General features: G+C 43.2%; 3 protein-coding genes across 5 annotated transcripts in view; 2 read left to right on the forward strand and 1 right to left on the reverse strand.

Annotated features, from left to right (window-relative positions):
• The window catches only part of LOC144093693 (dTDP-D-glucose 4,6-dehydratase), a 26,459-nt gene extending 21,177 nt beyond the window's left edge, over window positions 1-5,282 (forward strand). The window contains exons 11-13 of the mRNA XM_077627286.1: window positions 836-949; window positions 2,563-2,664; window positions 4,861-5,282. Coding sequence (XP_077483412.1) covers window positions 836-949; window positions 2,563-2,664; window positions 4,861-4,914 — 270 coding nt within the window. The 3' untranslated portion in view covers window positions 4,915-5,282. The remainder of the gene's footprint in view (window positions 1-835; window positions 950-2,562; window positions 2,665-4,860) is intronic.
• On the reverse strand, window positions 5,120-7,388 carry LOC144093694 (testis-expressed protein 9). 3 transcript variants are annotated; one of them, XM_077627288.1, is made up of 5 exons: window positions 7,129-7,214; window positions 6,902-7,040; window positions 6,536-6,678; window positions 6,279-6,395; window positions 5,120-6,219 (listed from the first exon to the last, which is right to left on the reverse strand). In XM_077627288.1, exons 3-5 carry the CDS (start codon window positions 6,611-6,613, stop codon window positions 6,130-6,132), a joined length of 285 nt encoding a protein of 94 aa, XP_077483414.1. In that variant the 5' UTR covers window positions 6,614-6,678; window positions 6,902-7,040; window positions 7,129-7,214; the 3' UTR covers window positions 5,120-6,129. The 3 variants fall into 3 exon arrangements, with proteins under 3 accessions (XP_077483414.1, XP_077483413.1, XP_077483415.1); XM_077627287.1 differs by having other exon boundaries at window positions 6,902-7,388; XM_077627289.1 differs by lacking the exon at window positions 6,902-7,040 and having other exon boundaries at window positions 7,129-7,370.
• A 316-nt stretch (window positions 7,389-7,704) lies between these two features.
• Window positions 7,705-19,624, forward strand: part of LOC144093692 (uncharacterized) — a 29,899-nt gene continuing 17,979 nt past the window's right edge. The window contains exons 1-7 of the mRNA XM_077627285.1: window positions 7,705-8,094; window positions 9,347-9,380; window positions 10,153-10,244; window positions 14,571-14,702; window positions 15,337-15,453; window positions 15,572-15,662; window positions 16,683-16,884. Of these exons, the coding sequence (XP_077483411.1) occupies window positions 7,829-8,094; window positions 9,347-9,380; window positions 10,153-10,244; window positions 14,571-14,702; window positions 15,337-15,453; window positions 15,572-15,662; window positions 16,683-16,884 (934 nt within the window). The 5' untranslated portion in view covers window positions 7,705-7,828. The remainder of the gene's footprint in view (window positions 8,095-9,346; window positions 9,381-10,152; window positions 10,245-14,570; window positions 14,703-15,336; window positions 15,454-15,571; window positions 15,663-16,682; window positions 16,885-19,624) is intronic.

The following is a 19,624-nucleotide window of genomic DNA, read 5'->3' on the forward strand; positions in this document are numbered from 1 at the left end:
CAAGAAATAGCTATAGTAAAGAGCATCTGGCCATGGCGACGCACTTCCCGCAGACTGTGATGACATCGCGACATGCGCAAGTCAGGTATCGCGAGGCCAACGTTGAGAGGCAAGTGGATACCAAACATGATAAAATGGCTTCACAACCAAGCTCAACAGTGCAAGGAGAAGCCAACTTTATGAACGCCTTGGGGCCGTGAGGCAAAGCGCAAGGCACGCACTGGAAAAAAAAAGAAAAGTAAAGCTTGCTATGAACGTAAAAAGAAGGCAGTGCAGTGATTAATGGAGAAGGGAAGAAAAGGGCGAATGTTCACAGCACGGCAGCGGTAGCAGTGCATGGGCAGTTCTGCCGCGCTTGACTGTGTCCCATGCGTTTCTGAACTATTGCTTCTTAAATGACGCTGCAGTTACGGAAGACTATGCCGTGTTCTCAAAGAGCCTTGGTTTTTACATGGAATCAAACTGGCAATATATTCGTAGTCACTTTGTATTCGTGCAAATGCAGTACGTACCTCCACAAGACGTGAACGAAATTGGAAACGTGATAACATAAAATGTGATAACTGAAAATAAATAATTATCACATAAAGGGTTGATAAGAGCAGGACAGAAGGTATTTCAGAGTGTTTCTCTTATAAGCCAACACTTTGTATTTAGCAAGTAGCAAAGAGCATCTTCAGAGCCATGCCATTACCAGCAACTGATATAGAAAGACCCTTATATAGTAAAGATTTTTGCTAGTCCGACTATGGGGTTCTACTGTAATGGCATTTTTTCTTTCACCCTTCCATGTCCTTGTATATGTGAAATGAACTGAATGGACATGGATGTGCAGGCTGATATGCAGTCGGTGGTGGAACAGATCAACGAGAAACACCTGTCCCCGTGGGCTGAGGCATGCTTGAAGGACAACATTACGAACACTCCGCTGTCCCCATACCTCTGTCAGGTGAGCCAGCGGTTGATGTGGGCTATGCTTTTCCGTGTTGTGGTTTCATCCCTTCGTTTTTAACCTTCCAAAATTTAAGATATGTTGTCTCTCATTAAAACTTCTTTTTGAGCTCGTTGGTGCATTTTGAATCTAAGAAAAATAGCGCTAAAGCATGCAACCACAAAAAAAGAAAGGACAAGACTATCAACTGAATTTTAGTGATGGAAGGCACACACTTTAAATAAGGTGAGGAACAGAGGTGAAAAGGAGGAGAGCAAACAATCTGGAAAGATAATGGCACATGCAAGCCAGCAAAAAGACAAACAAAAACTCAAATGTTAGCTGGTTCTAAAAAGTCGACCTCTGCTGCGAAGAGTGATAATGACGGCCGTTGCATCAACAAACAATTGCGCGAATGCATGAAATTTAAGTCAGGTAAAGGACAAGTACGCACATTCGGTTGCGCACGTAAGTGCAGAGGATGCGTGGCTCGGTTGGGTGAGACCAGGATTCTAGGTTAGAGTGCAGACAAGACTGCACGTGTCAGCCTGGAAGTATACTATATATTAAGAAATATGGCAGCAGCTGCATCAGCACTCCATGCTTTGCAACAGAGGTCGACTTTTTAGAAACAGCTAACGTTTCAGTTTTTGTATGCCTTGTTGCTTGCTTGTGTGTGCGGGTATCTTTCCCGATTATTCGCTCTCCTCCCTTTCATCTCTGTTCCTTGCCTTATTTAAGGTGTGCGTCTTCCATCAATAAAATTCAGTTGACAGTCAGCGCTTGTCTTGTCCTTTCTTCTTCTGTATTTGCATGCTTTAGCACTGTTATTTTTCGTAGATTCAAGATGCTGTCTCTCCAGAGACAGAATGGAAGAATGCCAAAAAGTACAACTCTGTTGACTAGGCTTCATGCACACTTGTTCTTCCATTCTTACGTGTTCTAGTTGGGTTCTGTATGCTCATGAAACTTACCTCAAGCGCAAGATTTTCCCTCACTGAACATGTTATTTTGCTGACTTTCTCAGTTTTCTGTGCAGTCAGCTTGAACAAGTTTTCTTTTTTCGATGTGATTGTAAGCCACAAATGCTGTAAAGTGTTCACCCTCAGTTTTGTCTGGCTTATTAAACAGTTTGGGACATGTCTTATGTAGACGAAACGTAAACACCCTTGTACTAATATTGAGATATCAGTGTGCGTTTAAGAGCCTGAGCTGGTCGAAATCAATCCAGAGCCCAACACTTTGGTGCGCTTTGTGGGCTCTTGTGCTTTGGCCCATAAAATTCATTATGATCTTCCACTAAAGCTGCCATTCCTTAATCTGAGAGGTTGTTCACCTGGCCTCAGAACTGGCACTGTCAAACACCTAAAAGGGCAGCAAAAGATTAAAAAAGTGGGAGAGACCAATGTTGGGATGGAAGAGGCAAGTGCGTTGTCTGCTTCTTGCCTTCATCTTGTTTGTGCTTTATTATAATACATGAAGGCATTGCTGAAACAGTGGGGCTATTCATTGACTGCTTCTTGTCTTCTCAGGTAGTTATGCATGCATACCCTGTTTGTTGCTTCAAATTTGCACTGCACAGAGCAGTTCCTTGGCTACTCATAAATGTTAATCTTGAAAATCTCCTGCAGGAGCTTCTGTTTGACAGAAATTTGTCACTGGATGGAAGCAAGCTTGCAGGCACCGGTTTCACCTGTCTTGTTCCCGAGATAACCAACGAACGCATCAGTGAAGTAAGAACTCTTGAGACACCTATGTGGGCACTTGCGTGTGTATGTTCGAATACAAATGTAAAACACACCTAACTCACTGTCATCTTTTACTGATAGTTATAGTATAAGTCTACATGTGCACTAGAAATATAGGTTGGCTCCCTTCTGCCAGGTGTAGGATCAGTGCTCTCATTTTCCTTTGATCATGCTTTGTTACATGTTCTGTTAGAATGAAGGTTGTCTTTTGCTTCTTTGTACTCGTTCAGGCTTCAGTACCAGTGTGGCTGTTTTATTTGTACAGTTAGCTTCAGTATGAAAGGAAACACATTACAGCAAAAACTCAATTCAACCCCCATAATTCATAATTCGCATATCTAGATAATCCGAGCTTCCAGTGCAGTCCCAGCAAACGCCCATGTAAGTTTACGGTGTGGGGGACGCTCGCTAATTCGGACTCTGCGAGTCTCACACAGGTTGATTCGAAAGGGCTCCTGAAAGGAGGCCATGTCCAGGCATGACTGGCACAATAAGCAATCATCCAAATAGCCCAACTGAATCCTAAATTTTGTGCTGCAGAGTCGCCTTACACATTTCTGACACGTGCAATGGCATGCATGACGACTAACAGACGGCCCCATGTTCGAGAATAGTTCGACAGAATACATAGCGTGCCAACCCGAGGAGATGGCAGCTATCGGCCATGCATCAGCCGGCCAACCAAGTCCAGCTACGCGCAGTTTCGTGCTGATTGGCATGTTTCTAGTTTTGTCTTCCATTTTTTTTTCTCAGCACTTTGGCATCGCTGCACATTTCCCTTGCTTCTGTGTGCGTGGCTCTTCTGCTGTTCCAGCTCTCTGAAACTTCATTTACATTCCATAAAATCATAAAGCAGCTTCATTTGTACAGGACCGCCCACGATGTTAAATTTCCTCTTCAGTACATTTGCAGCGTTTTTCGTTCCCCAGTTACAGGTGAAAGCACCAAAAGGTACAGGAGTAAACAGTAAAGGTGGTACTACTGCTTCTCAAAAGGAAACAATACTTTATATGCCATATTCGGGATTCAGTCCGCACCCGATGTATAGTCCGCTAGGGAAAATATCAGCTTAAAAAGGTATTTGCTTAGATAGATAGTCCGTGCCCTGTGTATAGTCCCCAAGGACAAATTTTGGGTGAAAAGAAGTTTCTTTACATTGTTTGCGAGCAGAATATAATCAGTAAACGAAAATTTTGTCAGGCAGTAGAACTCTGGGCCTTTTATTAGGTTACATAGAAGCCAGATCACAATCATTTTTCAAGATGGACTGTGCCGCCACTGGTGTTGCATGGACATTTATGTGTTTGCGTATTTATTGATTGATTTATATACGTCGAGGTTATCTGCATGTGCTCACAAATCCAAGCACTGAAAAGTATTTACTCTAGGTACTTCGAGCAGCATTCCCTTGCATATTGAAGCTGATTTCGCTGTGTGATTTAGTGCGGTAAAATGTTGCAGGTGCAGTTAGGTTGCATGTTTTGTTTTACTTCGACAGCTGGGCTAGGCTTCTTTGGCTGTGACAAACAATCTTAAAAAAATTTTAATTGTGTACAGTCCACAGACTCTAGTCTGGAAAATCTGCTACTTTCATTCATAGTACTGTATGCACACCAGTCTGGCATGCTGCTGATTCTCAGTTGCACCTAAATTATTTATCACAATTAAAAAAAAGTGTCAACGATCAGATGGAAACTGAACCTTGTGAACTGAAAATGCCACTGAGCTTTGGAGCAAGGGGTGTGTAGCTACTATATACTGATGTCTTATCATTCTACTAGCACAGGATAGACCAAATGGCATTGAGGCAGATTGCTAGTCAAAGTTGGTTAGACTTGTTTTGCTTTACCCATCCCATGCTGGCAGTGGCAAATTTGCTGCTTTGCCTCAAAATTATTTGAAAAGATCCTTTATCTAATTCACATTTGCTTCACTCATTCTCTTCATATTTGTACGTTAATTTACGTTCATTTATACCTCCCTCCATTAGTTATATACTATGATTAATACAGGTTTGAAACAACCAATTCTCGTCCTGTGTGCTCCTTTTTCTATGTGCCATTGTGCTCCACTATGTCTTCTTGTAATCAACTAATTCCTGGCTAACCGGAGGTGCACTACAGGAGGTATTTTATCCAAAAGTCCTAAAATTTAATTGCATTACCTGTTTCAAACTTCCAGATTATTGACGACTACGTTGAGATGGGTCTTTTTCCAAGGTCACTGCTTTCGTGATGCAACTGTGATGCAGAATGAAGTGGACAGAAGTGCTAGTCAACTTCTGGTCATCTACAAAAAAAAAAAAATGTGCCTTGCAAGTATTTCTTCACATCGAGTACAGGAGCCATTGCCCCGAGTACGACGTGCTAGCGATCTTTCTTTTTTTGCCTGCCTTCTTTTTTTACTAGGCTATTTACAGCTTGTAGAGCTCAGTCCCTCGTTTCTTTTTTTCTGCAGTATATTTTTACATTCCATTTTGTGCGGCAAGGCTTGTCTTGCATTGTTAAAGCCTGTGACACATACGACGCTTTCTGAAGTTTTCCCTGCAGTCTTCTTGATGCTTTGTTTTGTGATATGATGCAATAAATTTTTTAAAACATTAATCATGGCAGTCATCTTTATAGAAATTTCACCTGAAGAAGCTTTTGGGAAGGTAAATCCATCATATCATACCATGTTTTGTGCTGCGTAAGTTGTCCAAAGCAGGAACCTGAATGTTGTTCTATAGAATCCAATGGAAATGTGCTGCTGGTGCTTTTTTTTTTTTCCCCGATTAGCTGATGGTAAAAATTGTTACTCCACTTGCAAGAGCAAAGGAAGGGATAATGAGATCTATTGGGACTAGATTTGTATTAATTTCATTGTGTTGGCAGCAAGACCAGTAACGAAACTATCGAAGCGTCTTGTACACGAGAACTGCTAGTGACTGGCTCACATTCGTCACTTCAGCAATAGCAGGAGTGCTCATCAGCCCCACTCCATTGCAGCACACAAAAGAGCGGTGATCTTCCTAGTTTGCTTGCAAATAGAGTATGAGCAATGACTGTTGCTTTTATATTTTGCTTGGCATAGGTCTTTGCGTGTCACGACTCCACTTACAGCCTTGGGTTTTTGAAATAAACATGGGTGAATGGCAGTGCTGTGTTCATGTTCTATGATTTGCTTCCAGCTGTCTCTTCAAACTATGTTGCAAGATAAGCTAACTGTAAGCTTTAAAAGGTGTATGCCTGGTATACGAGCACATTGTGTGCACTGAGTAAAAGCTTGCTCTGCTATACTCCTTCAAAAGCTATACAAGCAGCATGTGCAGAAATATATGCAGAGCAGATCACTGTCAACTACAATGCACATCTATACCATTTGCTACTTGCGCCTGTAAGGGACTGCAAATACATGTGGGCACCCATGGCATAGGCACAACTGAAACTAAGTTGCCAAGGTTACACTATTCTAGAGTGTATGGTCCTTCTTGTCCATCCCAAACAGGTGTATCAATTCATCTTCTGTGAACTGAATAATCCTTGTAGACTCCAAGTGTATCTGAAAAAAAAAAAAAGTTTGTTCTGAAACCGTGCTCCTGCATGGTGCACAGCACATACTTTTTGCTTCTTCAAAATGTCGATCAGCTTCATCTGTTTCTTGATAAGTGCTAGCAGGTCAGCCTTCTGCTTTTCAAGCTGCTGGTTTTTTTCCACAAGCTCTGCCATCATCTTGTCCTGTGCATAATGTACAAGCTTAGAACCACATCCAAAGATAGCCTGTCCAAGAAGCAAGAGTCGGGCTTGCGCAATCATGACCGGGTGTGTGCGCGGGGCAAGTTCGTGGCGCTAGGAATGCAAAGTTCCGTGCATAGTACCTCACCGCCTTGCCTCTGCGATGAGTAGTCCTTAGAGAACTTCTCGATCTCTGGCAGCTTCTCGCTGGTATCTCCCATTTAAAGCCGGTGTTTCGGAGAATTGAGGAAAATGTACTGCGTCCTCCTCTTGGGCTTTTGGCGGGCTAGGAGGTGTAAAGACAGGTGAAAAACTGCTGTTCTGCGTTGAAACCACCCGCAAACCCTCCAGTTGAGGAGACGAGGCAGCAGTAAGCAGGGGAGAAAAGCTTTATTTTGCAAACTCGATGAAAAAAAAATTGCTCTCGAAAATAACAGCTTTCATTTTCATACAACAAGCGTCTTACAGAGCGGCGTGCGAGCCGCTTACATGCATAAAAGGCACGATACCTGTGCAGTTTGATGCAAGCTGCAGATGGCTGTGCATTGATTACGTGCCGCAAATGCCAAGGGGTCGCGACCAGTGCCGACTGCGGTGCCTCATCAGCCAACAGCAAAGCCATGCCGCGCAAGTCGGACGCTGCGTAGCCTTGGCGTAGCAATGATTGCCCATTCTTTTGCTACGTCACGATCAGCTGCGAATACTGAAACATTACTAAAAAAATATGAACACTAACCGTGCTTCTGCAAAGTACTTGCCCGAGTATTCTCATGCGCTGCTCTAAGAGTAGCCGCTGCGCCCTCTGGAATTTTTGCATCGTTACATTTAAATTTTCTTGTGAACAGCGTCGCGATATTTGTTACAAAAGCTTTGTCCGCCATACAAAGAATGCATCTAAACTCCCACTACGTGTTCATAGCGCGAAGACTTGGCATATGCATAAGAAACTAGCGCATAATTTTGTTGAAAGTGCACGACCAAGGTGAACGGAGAAGCTTTATTTATTGTATTTTGGGCATACGGCACAAACTAGCTGCGCAGCCGCAGTACAATCGATTGTTTAATGCAAGAACACGCATAAATGTCCGTAACGAAATACAAAGACGAATGCAAAAAGCGAAAGTGCTCTGGTGCGCATGCGCGTTATCGACCGGCTTGAAAGAAAACCTGGCGTGGGCATGGTTCGACGAAAAATTAGCGTTTATAAAGAAACATCGTCAGTGCACTTGAACATTATTTTTTGCCACCATATTTATTTAGACAATTGGATGAAAACTGATGTTGCACATAAGAAGGTAGGAGCTTGGACGGGCAGGTTTGGTGACATCTTTTACGGCGTCCTCTAACAACTCGTCCAGCTGATTCCCGTGCCAAAATGGTAATCGTTTTAAATAAGTGTGTCCTCTGCTTTAAACTTGTGAACCTTAACCTAAATTATGGATCCTACAAAAACGAAGACGTTGAAGAAGGAAAAGACATCGGTCAAATCGGAAGTCGGCTGTTGTGTGAAAGTTGAGCTGCCTGAGGTGGAAGCTGCGGACTGTGCTATTGACGTTAGTAGTCATTTGAGCAACGGGATTGATTTTAAAGAAAATGTGCCTGGAACTGAGAACATGGGCATGTTTTCTGGAACGCTGGAAACCGAAACAACGAAGCCGGTCAGGAACAACTGGATGAAGAGCCACATCGAGCAGTCAATCAGGTGACGGCAGCGCGCTAGCGAGCCCGCGGCGCTTGGATCGAAACCGTAAACAATGACATTTTATTTCTGTCGCCGTGGCATCGTAAGTCGCGACTGAAAAACTCAGTGATTGCTGCTACTGAGACCGAACGACTAGTTCTCATGTGTCGGTGTTGGAGCGCCTTGCGCGAGCGCGGCGCTTTTGTGCACTTAGCGCCAGTGTGCCTGCATGGCTTCGCCCGCCGCCTGCCGCGATGCATGCGCGCATGTCTGCGAGTTGCTCTGCCGAGCTCGAAACATTGCAACTCGGAATTGACGACGGTACCATCCGTTATTTGTGACAGCTTATGCTGCTGACGCATCAGCCTTCCTAGTCCCTGCCGCTGTTGCTTTGTTTGGGAACAACGCTTTGCGAGTAAGAGAAAAAGAAACAACAACAAAAAAAGACCCTTCATCTGTGTGTTTGTGTTTGCGAGGCTGTGCTATGAAGGTGCACGGAAGTTGCTTCAGCCTCTAAGCGCCGGGGCCCGTTAAACGCGGGTTCGTCCACGCCTGCCTGCAGCTGAGAATACAGCGGCGGCGGCGGTGGTGGTCAGGCACCAGGCATCGCGCGTCGTTGTGCGCTTGGAGCGCCGCGCGCGCGCGCTGTACGTGGTTAATTGCGGCAGCCTGCTGGCTCCTTAGTTCGCGCGGCGCATGTACCGCCCGCTGTCGGCAAGCTGTCCGCCGGCCGCGACACCTTTGCGGGGAAAATGCTTGTGTAGAGGCCACGACGATCGAAATGTAGCATTCCCTCTCACTCTAGCTGTTCTTTTTTTTTTTTTTCCACGGCGGCTCCTGCCGACCTGTAATGTGCACCGCTCAGCGTTGATTATTGTCATGTATGTCATGCAGAATCGTGTTTTCCGAAAGGTCATTAAGGTATCGTGACAAAAATTATTTGCTGTATATCTTTTTCAGCTGAGTGAACCGTAAGTACAGCAGCAAAAGCATGACATATGAGCTGTTTGGTTTCCAACTAAAGGGAAAGCACACATAATTTACAGATTCATTGAACATTCAACAGCTTGGGAAAACCATGAGAAATGTAACCTTAGGGTTTTAAAACAAGTATAGTTTTATTCCATCAGTGTCGATTGAACTGCATACAAAAATTGAATACAAATGTGTACCTGTTGTGCTCTGTTGCGGCAGTTATACGTGGCATGCCAACAACTCAAGTTTACACTTGCAGCTTGATGTTCAACGTTTTTGTCATTTTGTTTTTTTTCAGTGAAGAAGCAAGGAAAAAGATCGCAGCTCTCATTGTAAGTCAGAGTGCTTACTTTTGCTTTCTGTTCGATTTTTATGACAGTGATGGCTTTTCTCTTTTGGTGTGACTCTCTGCATTGTACTATAACATGCCGGCATAGATGTCAGCGTCTGCAAGCAGTGAAAAGGTTGCGTAGTGATGACTGCATGTTGTAACTTCGTAATCAGGCAGTCAGTAAACCAAATTTGCCTGAGAGTTTCTTTATGATTTTCCAGACATGTTTTGTAATAACTACGGTAATGCAGTGACATTGACTCTGTTTGCTAGTTGTGTCATGCTTTTTACTTTTATGTGCGCTTCTATTTCGCCATTCTTTATATTTTCAAGAATCACCGGCTATTGTTAATGGCACCATTGATATACTGTTAGAGCACAGGTGCACCAAAAATAATTTTGAAAAGGAATGAATTGTTAAGCCTTCTTTTTTGTAGTGTGCGTGCTTTGATGAAGCATTTGTAATGCAACACATTGGAGGCATTCCTTGCCAATGTGTAACCTTCACCTAAATGCAGTACGTGCTGTAGTTTAAGTGCGGTTTGACCGTGTGGGATGACTGTCACAGTGTATGCAGTCCAGAAAATTCGTGAAAGTACTGCACAATTTGCAATAAAATGTCGAGGCGAAAGACGCTGCTACAGAAACAAATGCTCGTGAGTGGGGCTTTTAAGGTACAAGAAAAAGGTAATAACATTACTGATCATTCAGCCTCCACATTCTAATGAAAAAGTGAAAAGAAATAGCTTGCTTTTTTTTTTTTGCATTCACAGGAGGATGTTGGCCAGCTGTCCGACATTGAGAAGCTATTTCTTTATCTCCAGCTTCCCACTGGGACTCCAGTTGAAACAGATCCTCTTAAGCAGTGAGTTTTTTTTTGGATGAGTGACATGCTATTAACTATGGGCAAATGGTTGCGTTACGAAAGAACCTCAACAATAAGTGCTGGATATCCTCTTTCATTAAGCTGTCTTTAAGGATGAAAAATTCATAATAGTAGGAAGTATGCCTACACTTTTCTTCGACTGCTACCACACTCTTGTGGAAACAGGGATTTTAATATGATATATCTTAACCAAATATCTTGGTTTATTCTTGACTGCTTTGTACAAGTTGTTCTCCTAAAAGTCTTTCCGATATTATTTGCTTAAAAAGCTTCAGCATTTAGGCACATAAGCTGGGATGCCACTTTATTATTATTATTATTATTATTATTATTATTATTATTATTATTATTATTATTATTATTATTATTATTATTATTATTATTGACATACCTTGTGTTTGGAGCATAATAGCCTTATACCCCTGTCACACGCATTCGTCGAATGCCTTTCCAGCAAAGGCACCTTTTTTCACCAAAGGAGTGAAAGCTTAAAGGAGCAGCGACGCTGCTGCACGGTGCAACCCAAAGGTGAAACAGTCGTTCAGGCTTAGCACCCGCTGCTGTGCTCGAGCGCTGAAGTGAGTGTTTTAAAATTAAAGTGGAGAGTTCTGTTCATTCGTTGAGCTCAGACAATTTTTTTCCATTCTAATTGCTTGCTTGAAAGAACTGCAAGAGTGGCTCTTATCAGCAGCAGCAGGTTTTGTGTATTGCCACCAGGGGCACTCGGTGTTGCTGCAACACTTTACTGTCTTAAAATCTGGGCATAAAATATAAACACCGTACAAAAAGCAAAGCCAGACAAACCTTTTGTATTTTTAAAAGGTGTTTTCAAACATTGTTGGCTTCATCTACTTTTTTTTTTATTGCTTTTACTTTTTGACGTTGGATGGCACTGCCGTCGCAGGTTCTCAAAGGCCGCGCCTTTGGGCTCCAAAGGTCTCGGGCGGGCGCCTTCGCCTCCAAGGTCCTTAGCAGCAAAGGCGCAACATTTGTGCCGTGTAGCTGCACTCCTTAAGCCTTTGGATATAAGGACCAGATTCTCAAAGGCCTTTGCGGTGCCCGTGTGACAGTGTATTAGATGCTTATGTGCCACTAAACCCAACACAACACACATAATTATTGATATTGATCAGGCGGTGACAAATTTTGGCGTTTTTCGACCAATAGATTGTAGTAGCACTTCTGCAAAATTTCTTGCAGTAGTGATTATATGTCGCTAGAGATGTATGTATAGCTATGCACTATTTTTTTTTTTTTAATAGATACCATATTAGGGGACCACAACCTTCATTACATATGCATAGCAGAGGAATGTTAACCTGTCATCGATCATTATTTCTACCTTTATGGACCTGCTAAAAACCTGGGCAGGGGAAGCAAGGAGGCCCTGTGATGATTGCCAGGCAGTGTCCATTTCACAGAAGTTTTAAATGTAAAGTACTCGAGAGCAATGTTCCACAAATTTTGAGAAATGAATCCATTAAAAGCGAAGTGAACTTTATAGTGAAGCCCAGGCTGTGTCTGTCCCCAGGTTTTGAGTAATGCTAACAAAGTTTCTGTTGCTACAGTCTAAGCGCTAAGCGACATTTAAGGGGGGAAGCTTCCCTTAGAAAAAAAATGTTTATTAATGAAGTCACGATTCTAAAATCTCCAGGGAACATCTTTTTTTGTGTGCTGATTCTAAATGTATCATTAAATTTCATGTAAAACTGGTTCTTTTGCACGTATGCAATGTGTTATGTAAGTTTCTTGGACAGAGCCAGGAAGAAATTTTTCTGCAGTGGACTTGCTAAAATGCATGCCATTGGTTTGTCTAGACATGAAGGGATGCAGAGAGGGCATAATTAACATCCTGCCTGTTGTAGAAGTTGAGTTAAAGGGTTTTTAAGGTGCCAATCCAGAAACAGCAATACAAACATGTCCCATTTCTGAAGTGGCAACTTCAAAACACCTTTAAAAACAAAAGAACTACTATATAATACAAATGTTAGAAGCATACTTGAATATGCTTGTACAGTCCGGGACCCGAAATCCTTGCTTGACATTCAAAAGCTGGAAAGAGTTCAGAATTTGGCCATTTGTTTTGTTTTTAAAAACTATGGGCGATATTTCAGTGTAACGAGCGCTAAAAAAGCTTTGGGTCGGGACACACTTCAACAACGTAGGAAAGTTCTGCGTTTAAAATTGTTTCATAATATATTCCATTCAAGAACTGGAATAGACAGAAAAAAATATATAGTCAACCCTGATTATTTGTATTTACAAATAGATCATTCACTTAAAAGTTAAAAAATACAGATGCCAGACCGACCTTTTTAAGATGTCATTTTTCCCCAAAACAATTTCGGAATGGAACAAGCTACCCGAGGAAGTAGTGTCCATACTATCAAATGATTCATTTTCTTCCATGCTATGACAATTCCTTTATTTTTTTATTTTTTATGTATAATAATTCCGCGTTCTTTCTATCTGAATGTTATCTTTTTTGTAACCACCTGCACGGGGTGGTATTTGTGTAGTTTTTCTTTGTAACCCCCCCCCCCCCCACTGTAATGCCAGACATTGGCGCTGTGAATAGGATGATAAATAAATAAATAAATAAATAAATAAATAAATAAACTCAACTTCCATGATAGGCAGGATGATAATTTTACCATTATTGCATTCTATGACGTCAAGGCAAATCAGTGACATGCATTTTATTTTAGCAAGTTCCCTGGAGCAAAATTTTTTCAATGCACTCTCCAAAAAGCTTACCTAACATATTGAATAAGTGCACAAGGATTTGTTTTACATGAAATTAAATGGTATGTTTATAATCAGCACACAAAATTACGTGTTCCCTGAAGATTTCAGAATCGTGACTTGTTAATAGAAGTTTTTTTTTTTCCAAGAGGAACTTCTCTCTTAAGCCACAGCTTTGCACGAGTTGCAGTGGAAACGTGGCTAGGATATCAATTATTAAATGCTTAGATTTCTTAAATTTCGACCTTCGTCAGAGTCTGTTAAGCTGCCCAGGTTTGCTTTTCATTCCATGCTTTTACCTCTCTGGCATTAGGCTAATTTGGCTTTCCCTTCTTCCTCTCTCTATTCTGCATGGGCTGTAGTCAGCCTTGCTCTTTTCAATGATTTTTCTGAGTAGGACTCGTTCTGGCATATTCAGCTTGTTTTGCAGATGTTGAGGAATGAAATTCAATGTTCCTGTTTTCTTTCTTCTTTTCTTTTTTCTCTTAGTGATGAACATCCTACATGGAAAATAAACTTGAAAGCTATAGTAGGTGCAAAAAGCACATTGAAAGAAATAAAAAAATAAGATTGGTTGTAAGGAAAGGAAAAGTGCAGTAATTGTCTCGCCCTTGGGGATGTCTCAGTTGCATGGTCAAGGTAGGGATAATACAGAGGGTGAAAGTAGGAAGAGAGAAAAGCCTTGTAGTGATGGGTACGAGATTAATTTTGATCAACCTGGGCTCCTTTATTTATTTTTATTTTCACAGACAGCAGCCTTGCCTGAGGCCATGACAGGAGTGTGTACTGACGCTCTTGAATGTGCTCTGCCATCGCACAGCACATGGGCGGGTTGGAAAATGGGAGTGACCATGTCTGACTGCAATAAGGAGGGCTCCTGTAGTCCAGCAGCGCAGCATGGAATCACATTTTAGCGTTGTGTCTTTCAGTGGTTGTAAACTTTGACAACCGAGTTGCTGCTCGCTGTGCAACATGCCCCGCTCCTAGTAGCTCTGCAGCCGAGACGACAGCACTGCAACGTTCCTGTAGTCTGATGTCTAGGATTGCAGTTGGCTGGTGCTGAAACCTGGAGGGGAACATGTAGGCTTGAAATGAAATAGAGGACAGCGCAGAAAGATATTGAAAGGAAAATGATAGGGGTAACGCTAAGAGACTGGAAGAGAGCAGGGCAAGGTCCGGGAACGAATGAAAGTTTATGATTAGAATACATCCCAGCAGAGATCAACAAGAAATGGATAGGGCATGTAATACAGCAAGCAGATAACTGATGGGCCATTAGTGTAGCAGAGCGGATTCGAGAACGAGAACATTGTATATATATTTGAGAGATTAGGAAGTTTGGAAGGATAGGGTGGCTGCAAGTGGTGCAGGACAGGAGGTTATTGGGAGAGACTCCTTGTCCTGCGGTAAACATGACTGGTGTGGTGGTGGTGATGGCTATGGTGACCTGTCACGCCAGTGGCTTCATTTTCGTGTGATCCGCTCGACAAGAGTCCTTGCATGCTGAAGGCAGCATGGGCACAATGGGCACATTGTCATGAGCTCTTGTGCATTGCCTAGGAAATGTTCGGGCAATCCGTTGGGCAAGAAGGCAGATGCAGAGGTGGCACAGACTTACACGTGGATCCAGAGCCACCTTGAAGAAGACCCAGAGACGTCGCTGCCTAAGCAAGAAGTGTACGAGGAATACAGGTAAGCCACATTGAGGCACAGGTTAGCACAGGCAACTTAAAAGCTTTAACTCTCAACATCGCACTCAAAGCTCATATGTGGGCTCAAGTGAATTTGTGAGCTTATGATACTGAGTGAGCCCATCCAAATCTCATTCTGTGTGTTCCCATGAACCTTTGAGACTGTAACCTCATCCTAGTCGTTGTCATCTCTTATGAGTCTTGGTAAGCCTATGTGCCGATCTACCTTGGGCCGATCTAGGACTAATTGAGCCTTGTTTATTTAACATGTGGGAAGCGTTTTCATGAGTGTGAGTGGGTTTTGTTAATCTGTCGAGGTTGATGGTGAAGTGTAACAATGTCATGTCTTCTCCAAACGTTTACTCAGTAGTCTTCGGAGCAACTCTGCAGAGAACTGGGCTACCCGGCCTGTGTATGGGATGTACTGAGGCAGCACGTGTTGGGAAACTTGTGGGAGCATGGTGTTCCTGCAGAGGGGTTGCCTGTTTTGCTAATTCAGCTTTCAGATTTGCTGCCACGTATTTGAACGCTCTGGGCATGAGTGTATCGGTACAGAATGTGCGCTTGCAAGATGCATCATCGAGATTGTATTTTGCGCACTGTGCCTGCTTTTTACACTTTATTTGAATTCGCAGGAGTTTCTTTGAAAAGAACAAGATTGAGCCACTCTGTGCTGCTGACTTCGGCAAAGTGATGAAACACGTGTTTCCATCGGTGAGACCACGTCGACTTGGCACAAGAGGCAATTCTAGGCAAGTACTTCAAGCCATGGTTTGTTGCCTCACTGTGCAGAATGACAAGTGTCATCTGTGCTGAGTGTTGTCAGTCTTGTGCATTTTCATTTAATCGCCATGTACCGTATCCTTGTAGGTACTGTTATAGCGGGCTTCGTAAGAAGTGTGAAATGAAGTCACCAACTCTACCAGACTTGCTTTCGGCAAGTGATGACTCGTTGACCAAAGTGAGTGTGATTGTATTGACTCATTGTGACTTACATAATGCATGGTTCACAAAGAATTTGCACAACTGCTTTCAAATTATTTTGCCTTTGCAGATGGTTCACTTTTACTCAAATTGAGCTAATTCATGTGTATTAATTTAGACAATTTTGGATGATCCACAGTGTTTTCAATTACACTGCTTTGAATTGCCAAATTGTTACAGTGCTTTCAATGAACTCAAACCTAGGAGTACATCAAAGATGTCAAGCAAGTAGCCATTTTTGCCACGTAGCCACAGCTAATTGCTGACATTTCTTGGATGGCACCATTTCAGTCCATAGCCAATCCATCATCAGGTTTCCTTATCCACTTGTTGCTGTTTCTTTTTAATTTTTTAAATCTTTTTGTGACCTCTAGCAATGCATCTGGGCACAGAAAGCATGTAACAATTTTTGTGAAGTGCGCGATGATCAGTGCGAGATTGTGATGCATCAGTAGCCATGTTGCGTCCGGCACAACCGATCCTGGCCAAATTGAAGTCGTGGGAACACCAGGAATGTTTTATTGAAGTGATTTTATGCAACCTTTGCATTGGACATGCATGCCTTGCACACCACTTTATGCTACTCATGAAACAACGAAAGCCTATTTGTGAACTGTTTGGAAAGTGGTCGTAGTAGACCACTTTTTCTTTCCATGCATAACTCTGGAAACTAAGGAAAAGTCATTTCACAGTATGTTATAACAAACACATTCCTTTCCACCCCAGCTTGCTGTTAAAAGAAAATACAGTTGTAGATTTGTCATGAGTCTTGAGGTTACTAAATAAAGGAGATGTTTCAAACAAGTTTTAAAACTTTTCGAAAAACTTGTAGTTGTTTAGCGCAGCAGAGAACTATTTCTAACCCTGTGTTGGTACATGATAGCCTGCGTCGCCTATATGCCAGTAAACCTAGCACAACGGTCACTAGCCATGCTGTCACAGCTTTTTTGCGGTCATTATTAATTTTGTGGGGGCTCATTGTCTGTCTGTGGTTCAGGAGTGCCCGCGGGATGGCTCGGAGGAGGAGCTGAGCCAGGCTTCCTGGCTGCTCGTGCGTGAATGGGCCGAGAAGGTGCTGTCAAACAAGTTCCCCACCGTACGCCACCTGGCACGCCATCTGGTGGACAACACATTCGTGGATGCCCGCTCAGTGGCCTCCGCGACTGTGCTTTCAGCCAAGGCGCTGGGTACCGACAAAGGTGGGTAACAGCTTGCTTCTCATCCATGTGGCTCTTAACACACCTGTTGTTGCAGCGCATATTGTGTCACATGTCAGTTTCATTCCAAGTGCACTCGCAGCATGAGATTGCTCCCATTCTAAAACATTTCCAGCATTTTACCTAGTGTACGCAAAAGTTACTAGGGCAAAAAGAAAAGATACGGCCCTGGTCTTCGCTTCATTCTCTGGGCAAAGTTCATCAAACCAAATGGAATTTCTCCCATTGTTGAGTAAAGGTACTGCGCAAAATAATACAAAGCACGGACGAGAAGGGCACAAGGATGGGCGCAGGCTCACGACTGGGTTTATTCAGAACAACGCATATTTATACCTTCCACACTGCCATGTCAATCACTAAGCGCAAGCCAGAAATCTGCTTTCTGTCTGATAAAGTCTTATCGAGGTATCACTCACGCAATCAAATCTTTTGTTCCTTATGAAGAAAGCCTCGGCAAGTTCACGCGCCATCTGGTCACGACTACGCCTCATAATCTTCGTTTTCGGCAGCAAAGGCAGGCATGGGTTATCACGCATAGCCGAAGGGCATGAGCTACAATGTAAGGGCAGATTAGAGCCTTTTCCGGTCTTAATTGAAAGCTGGTGTTTCCTCAGCCAGTCGTTTACACATCGGCCTTTTTGACCGATGTAAGCTTTTCCACAGGTTAGGGGGATTTCGTAAACGACCCCCTCTGAGCACCTGACGAACTCAGTAGCGTGGCGCTTCTTGCATTCTCGCACGCTCCTTTCTCTGGAAGCAATGCGAGGGCAGAGTGAGGCCAATTTGCACGGGGCAGAAAACACCACTGGCACACCGTAGCGATTGGCTACGTTCTTCAAGTTGTGTGACACCCTATGAATGTAGGGAACAACCGTCGGCCTGATTTTTTCTCGGACGCGATCTTCCTGGGGAGCTCTCGCTTTCAATCTCTGTAGTAGCTTTTCCACCACAGCGACCACAACTGGAAAAGGGAACCCAGCCTTCAGCAACCTACCAACCTGATTGTTGAGGCTGCCATGCACCAGGTGAACACACGACCTCTCCAAGGCTCCCCTCAGGCAGAATGTACCAATGGCCCGTTTTACCGTCTTGGAATGTGCGGATTCGTATGGCAACAGGTCTTTCCGGGCTTGTGGCGAGTACATCCAGCAAGTTGGATCTGGCTTTAAAGTCAGGTTGATATCTAAAAACTGCAATCCATTATCGTCGGGTAATTCGTAGGTGGAGGTTAGACCTCTCCCGTGTCGTTTAAAAACCAATAAAATCTCTTGCCCTTACACTGTAGCGCATGCCCTTCGGCTATGCGTGATAACCCATGCCTGCCTTTGCTGCCGAAAACGAGGATTTTGAGGCGTAGCCGTGACCAGATGGCGCGTGAACTTGCCGAGGCTTTTTTCATAAGGAACAAAAGAGATGATTGCGTGAGTGATACCTCGATAAGACATTATCAGAGAGAAAGCAGATTTCTGGCTTGCGCTTGACATGGCGGTGTGGAAGGTATAAATATGCATTGTTCTTCTGAATTAACCGAGCCGCGAGTCTGCGCCCGTCCTTGTGCCATTCTCGTTCGTGTTTTGTATTATTTTGCGCAGTACCCTTACTCAACGATGTACGACTGACTCGCCCAACAAGATGCACTCTTGAAATACTTTCCCCCATTGTTTCCATACTGTTGTAACCCTATACCTGCCAGCTCCTGAATTGTCTTGGAGCCTTCTGAATTCTGACCATACCTTCCAGTTGTATGAACACGTTCTTATTTCTCCTGAAGAATGTCCCCAGTTTTATGTGAAAATATTTGTTCTGAACAAACTCTTTGGATATAGACCGTTAAATGAAGGGTGCCGCCATCTTGTGAATGTGACGCCGTCAAGTGTCTAGGCTGGCAAGAACTGCCATGCTGGTATGCGCAGTGCCATTCATGGAACAAGACGCAAGTGGCACAAATTGGCAATTCGAAGCTTCTGCATTAATTTTTTGCATTCTTGAAGTACCCAACTGCGAGAAAAAGCTTTTCATGCAGCAGTGAAGGCAGGTCAGAAAATGATCAGAACTTTGGCAAATAATGAGGCCAGATGTGCATGCCGATGACTGACGTAAGGAGGTAAAATATGACTAGGAGTTGTGTGTAACCTCTATGTGTGATGCAAAGCGACAGTGGCTTATACAGCTGGCTGCAATGGGGATGAACCGAGAGATGCAGAGTAGCTCTTGATTTATACTTTTTATTGCAGTTGAGTTCTGAAATAGATTTGGGTTTCAGTTCGGACAATTGGAAGCTAGCGAAAGTAGTCATTTCGTGACGACTATTTTAAGTACAATGTTAGTCGTGCTACATTTGTTAAGTGCACCGATTATGCGTACACTCAGTTTACTGTTCACGCACTACGGTGGGGAGTTCTCAGGAAGCATCTCCTTTCAGTTATGTCCTGAGCGAAGGCCTCTTTTATGTACACTTATGTTCTAGTAAATAAATTCGGGTATTTCCAGTGATGGCTTTTGTTCCCATAGCCACATTAACAGGTACTATCTCAAGAAAGGTTTAATTTAGCAGAAACTTGTTCTCAGAAAAGAACATTATTTTAGCGCTGCCTTGCTGCCTAATAAGATGGCAACCAATCAGTTAGGCAGTGTTACCATCAGGTAGAGCATGCATGTTCTGTCATGCCTTCCTAAATTGCATGTGACGGTGCTGAAATAATGTTTTTCCACCAACCGGCAT

Source organism: Amblyomma americanum, chromosome 6, assembly GCF_052857255.1.
Source record: "Amblyomma americanum isolate KBUSLIRL-KWMA chromosome 6, ASM5285725v1, whole genome shotgun sequence".
In the NCBI taxonomy this organism is placed as follows: domain Eukaryota; kingdom Metazoa; phylum Arthropoda; class Arachnida; order Ixodida; family Ixodidae; genus Amblyomma; species Amblyomma americanum.

Excerpts from the sequence above, each read along its gene's own strand:
- LOC144093694 (XM_077627287.1), bottom strand. The coding sequence starts at position 6,613 with ATGGGAGATACCAGCGAGAAGCTGCCAGAGATCGAGAAGTTCTCTAAG. Across the intron at positions 6,396-6,535 it reads CGCAGAGGCAAGGCGGTGAG|GACAAGATGATGGCAGAGCT; the intron begins GTACTATGCACG and ends CATTATGCACAG. Across the intron at positions 6,220-6,278 it reads ACATTTTGAAGAAGCAAAAA|ATACACTTGGAGTCTACAAG; the intron begins GTATGTGCTGTG and ends TTTTTTTTTCAG.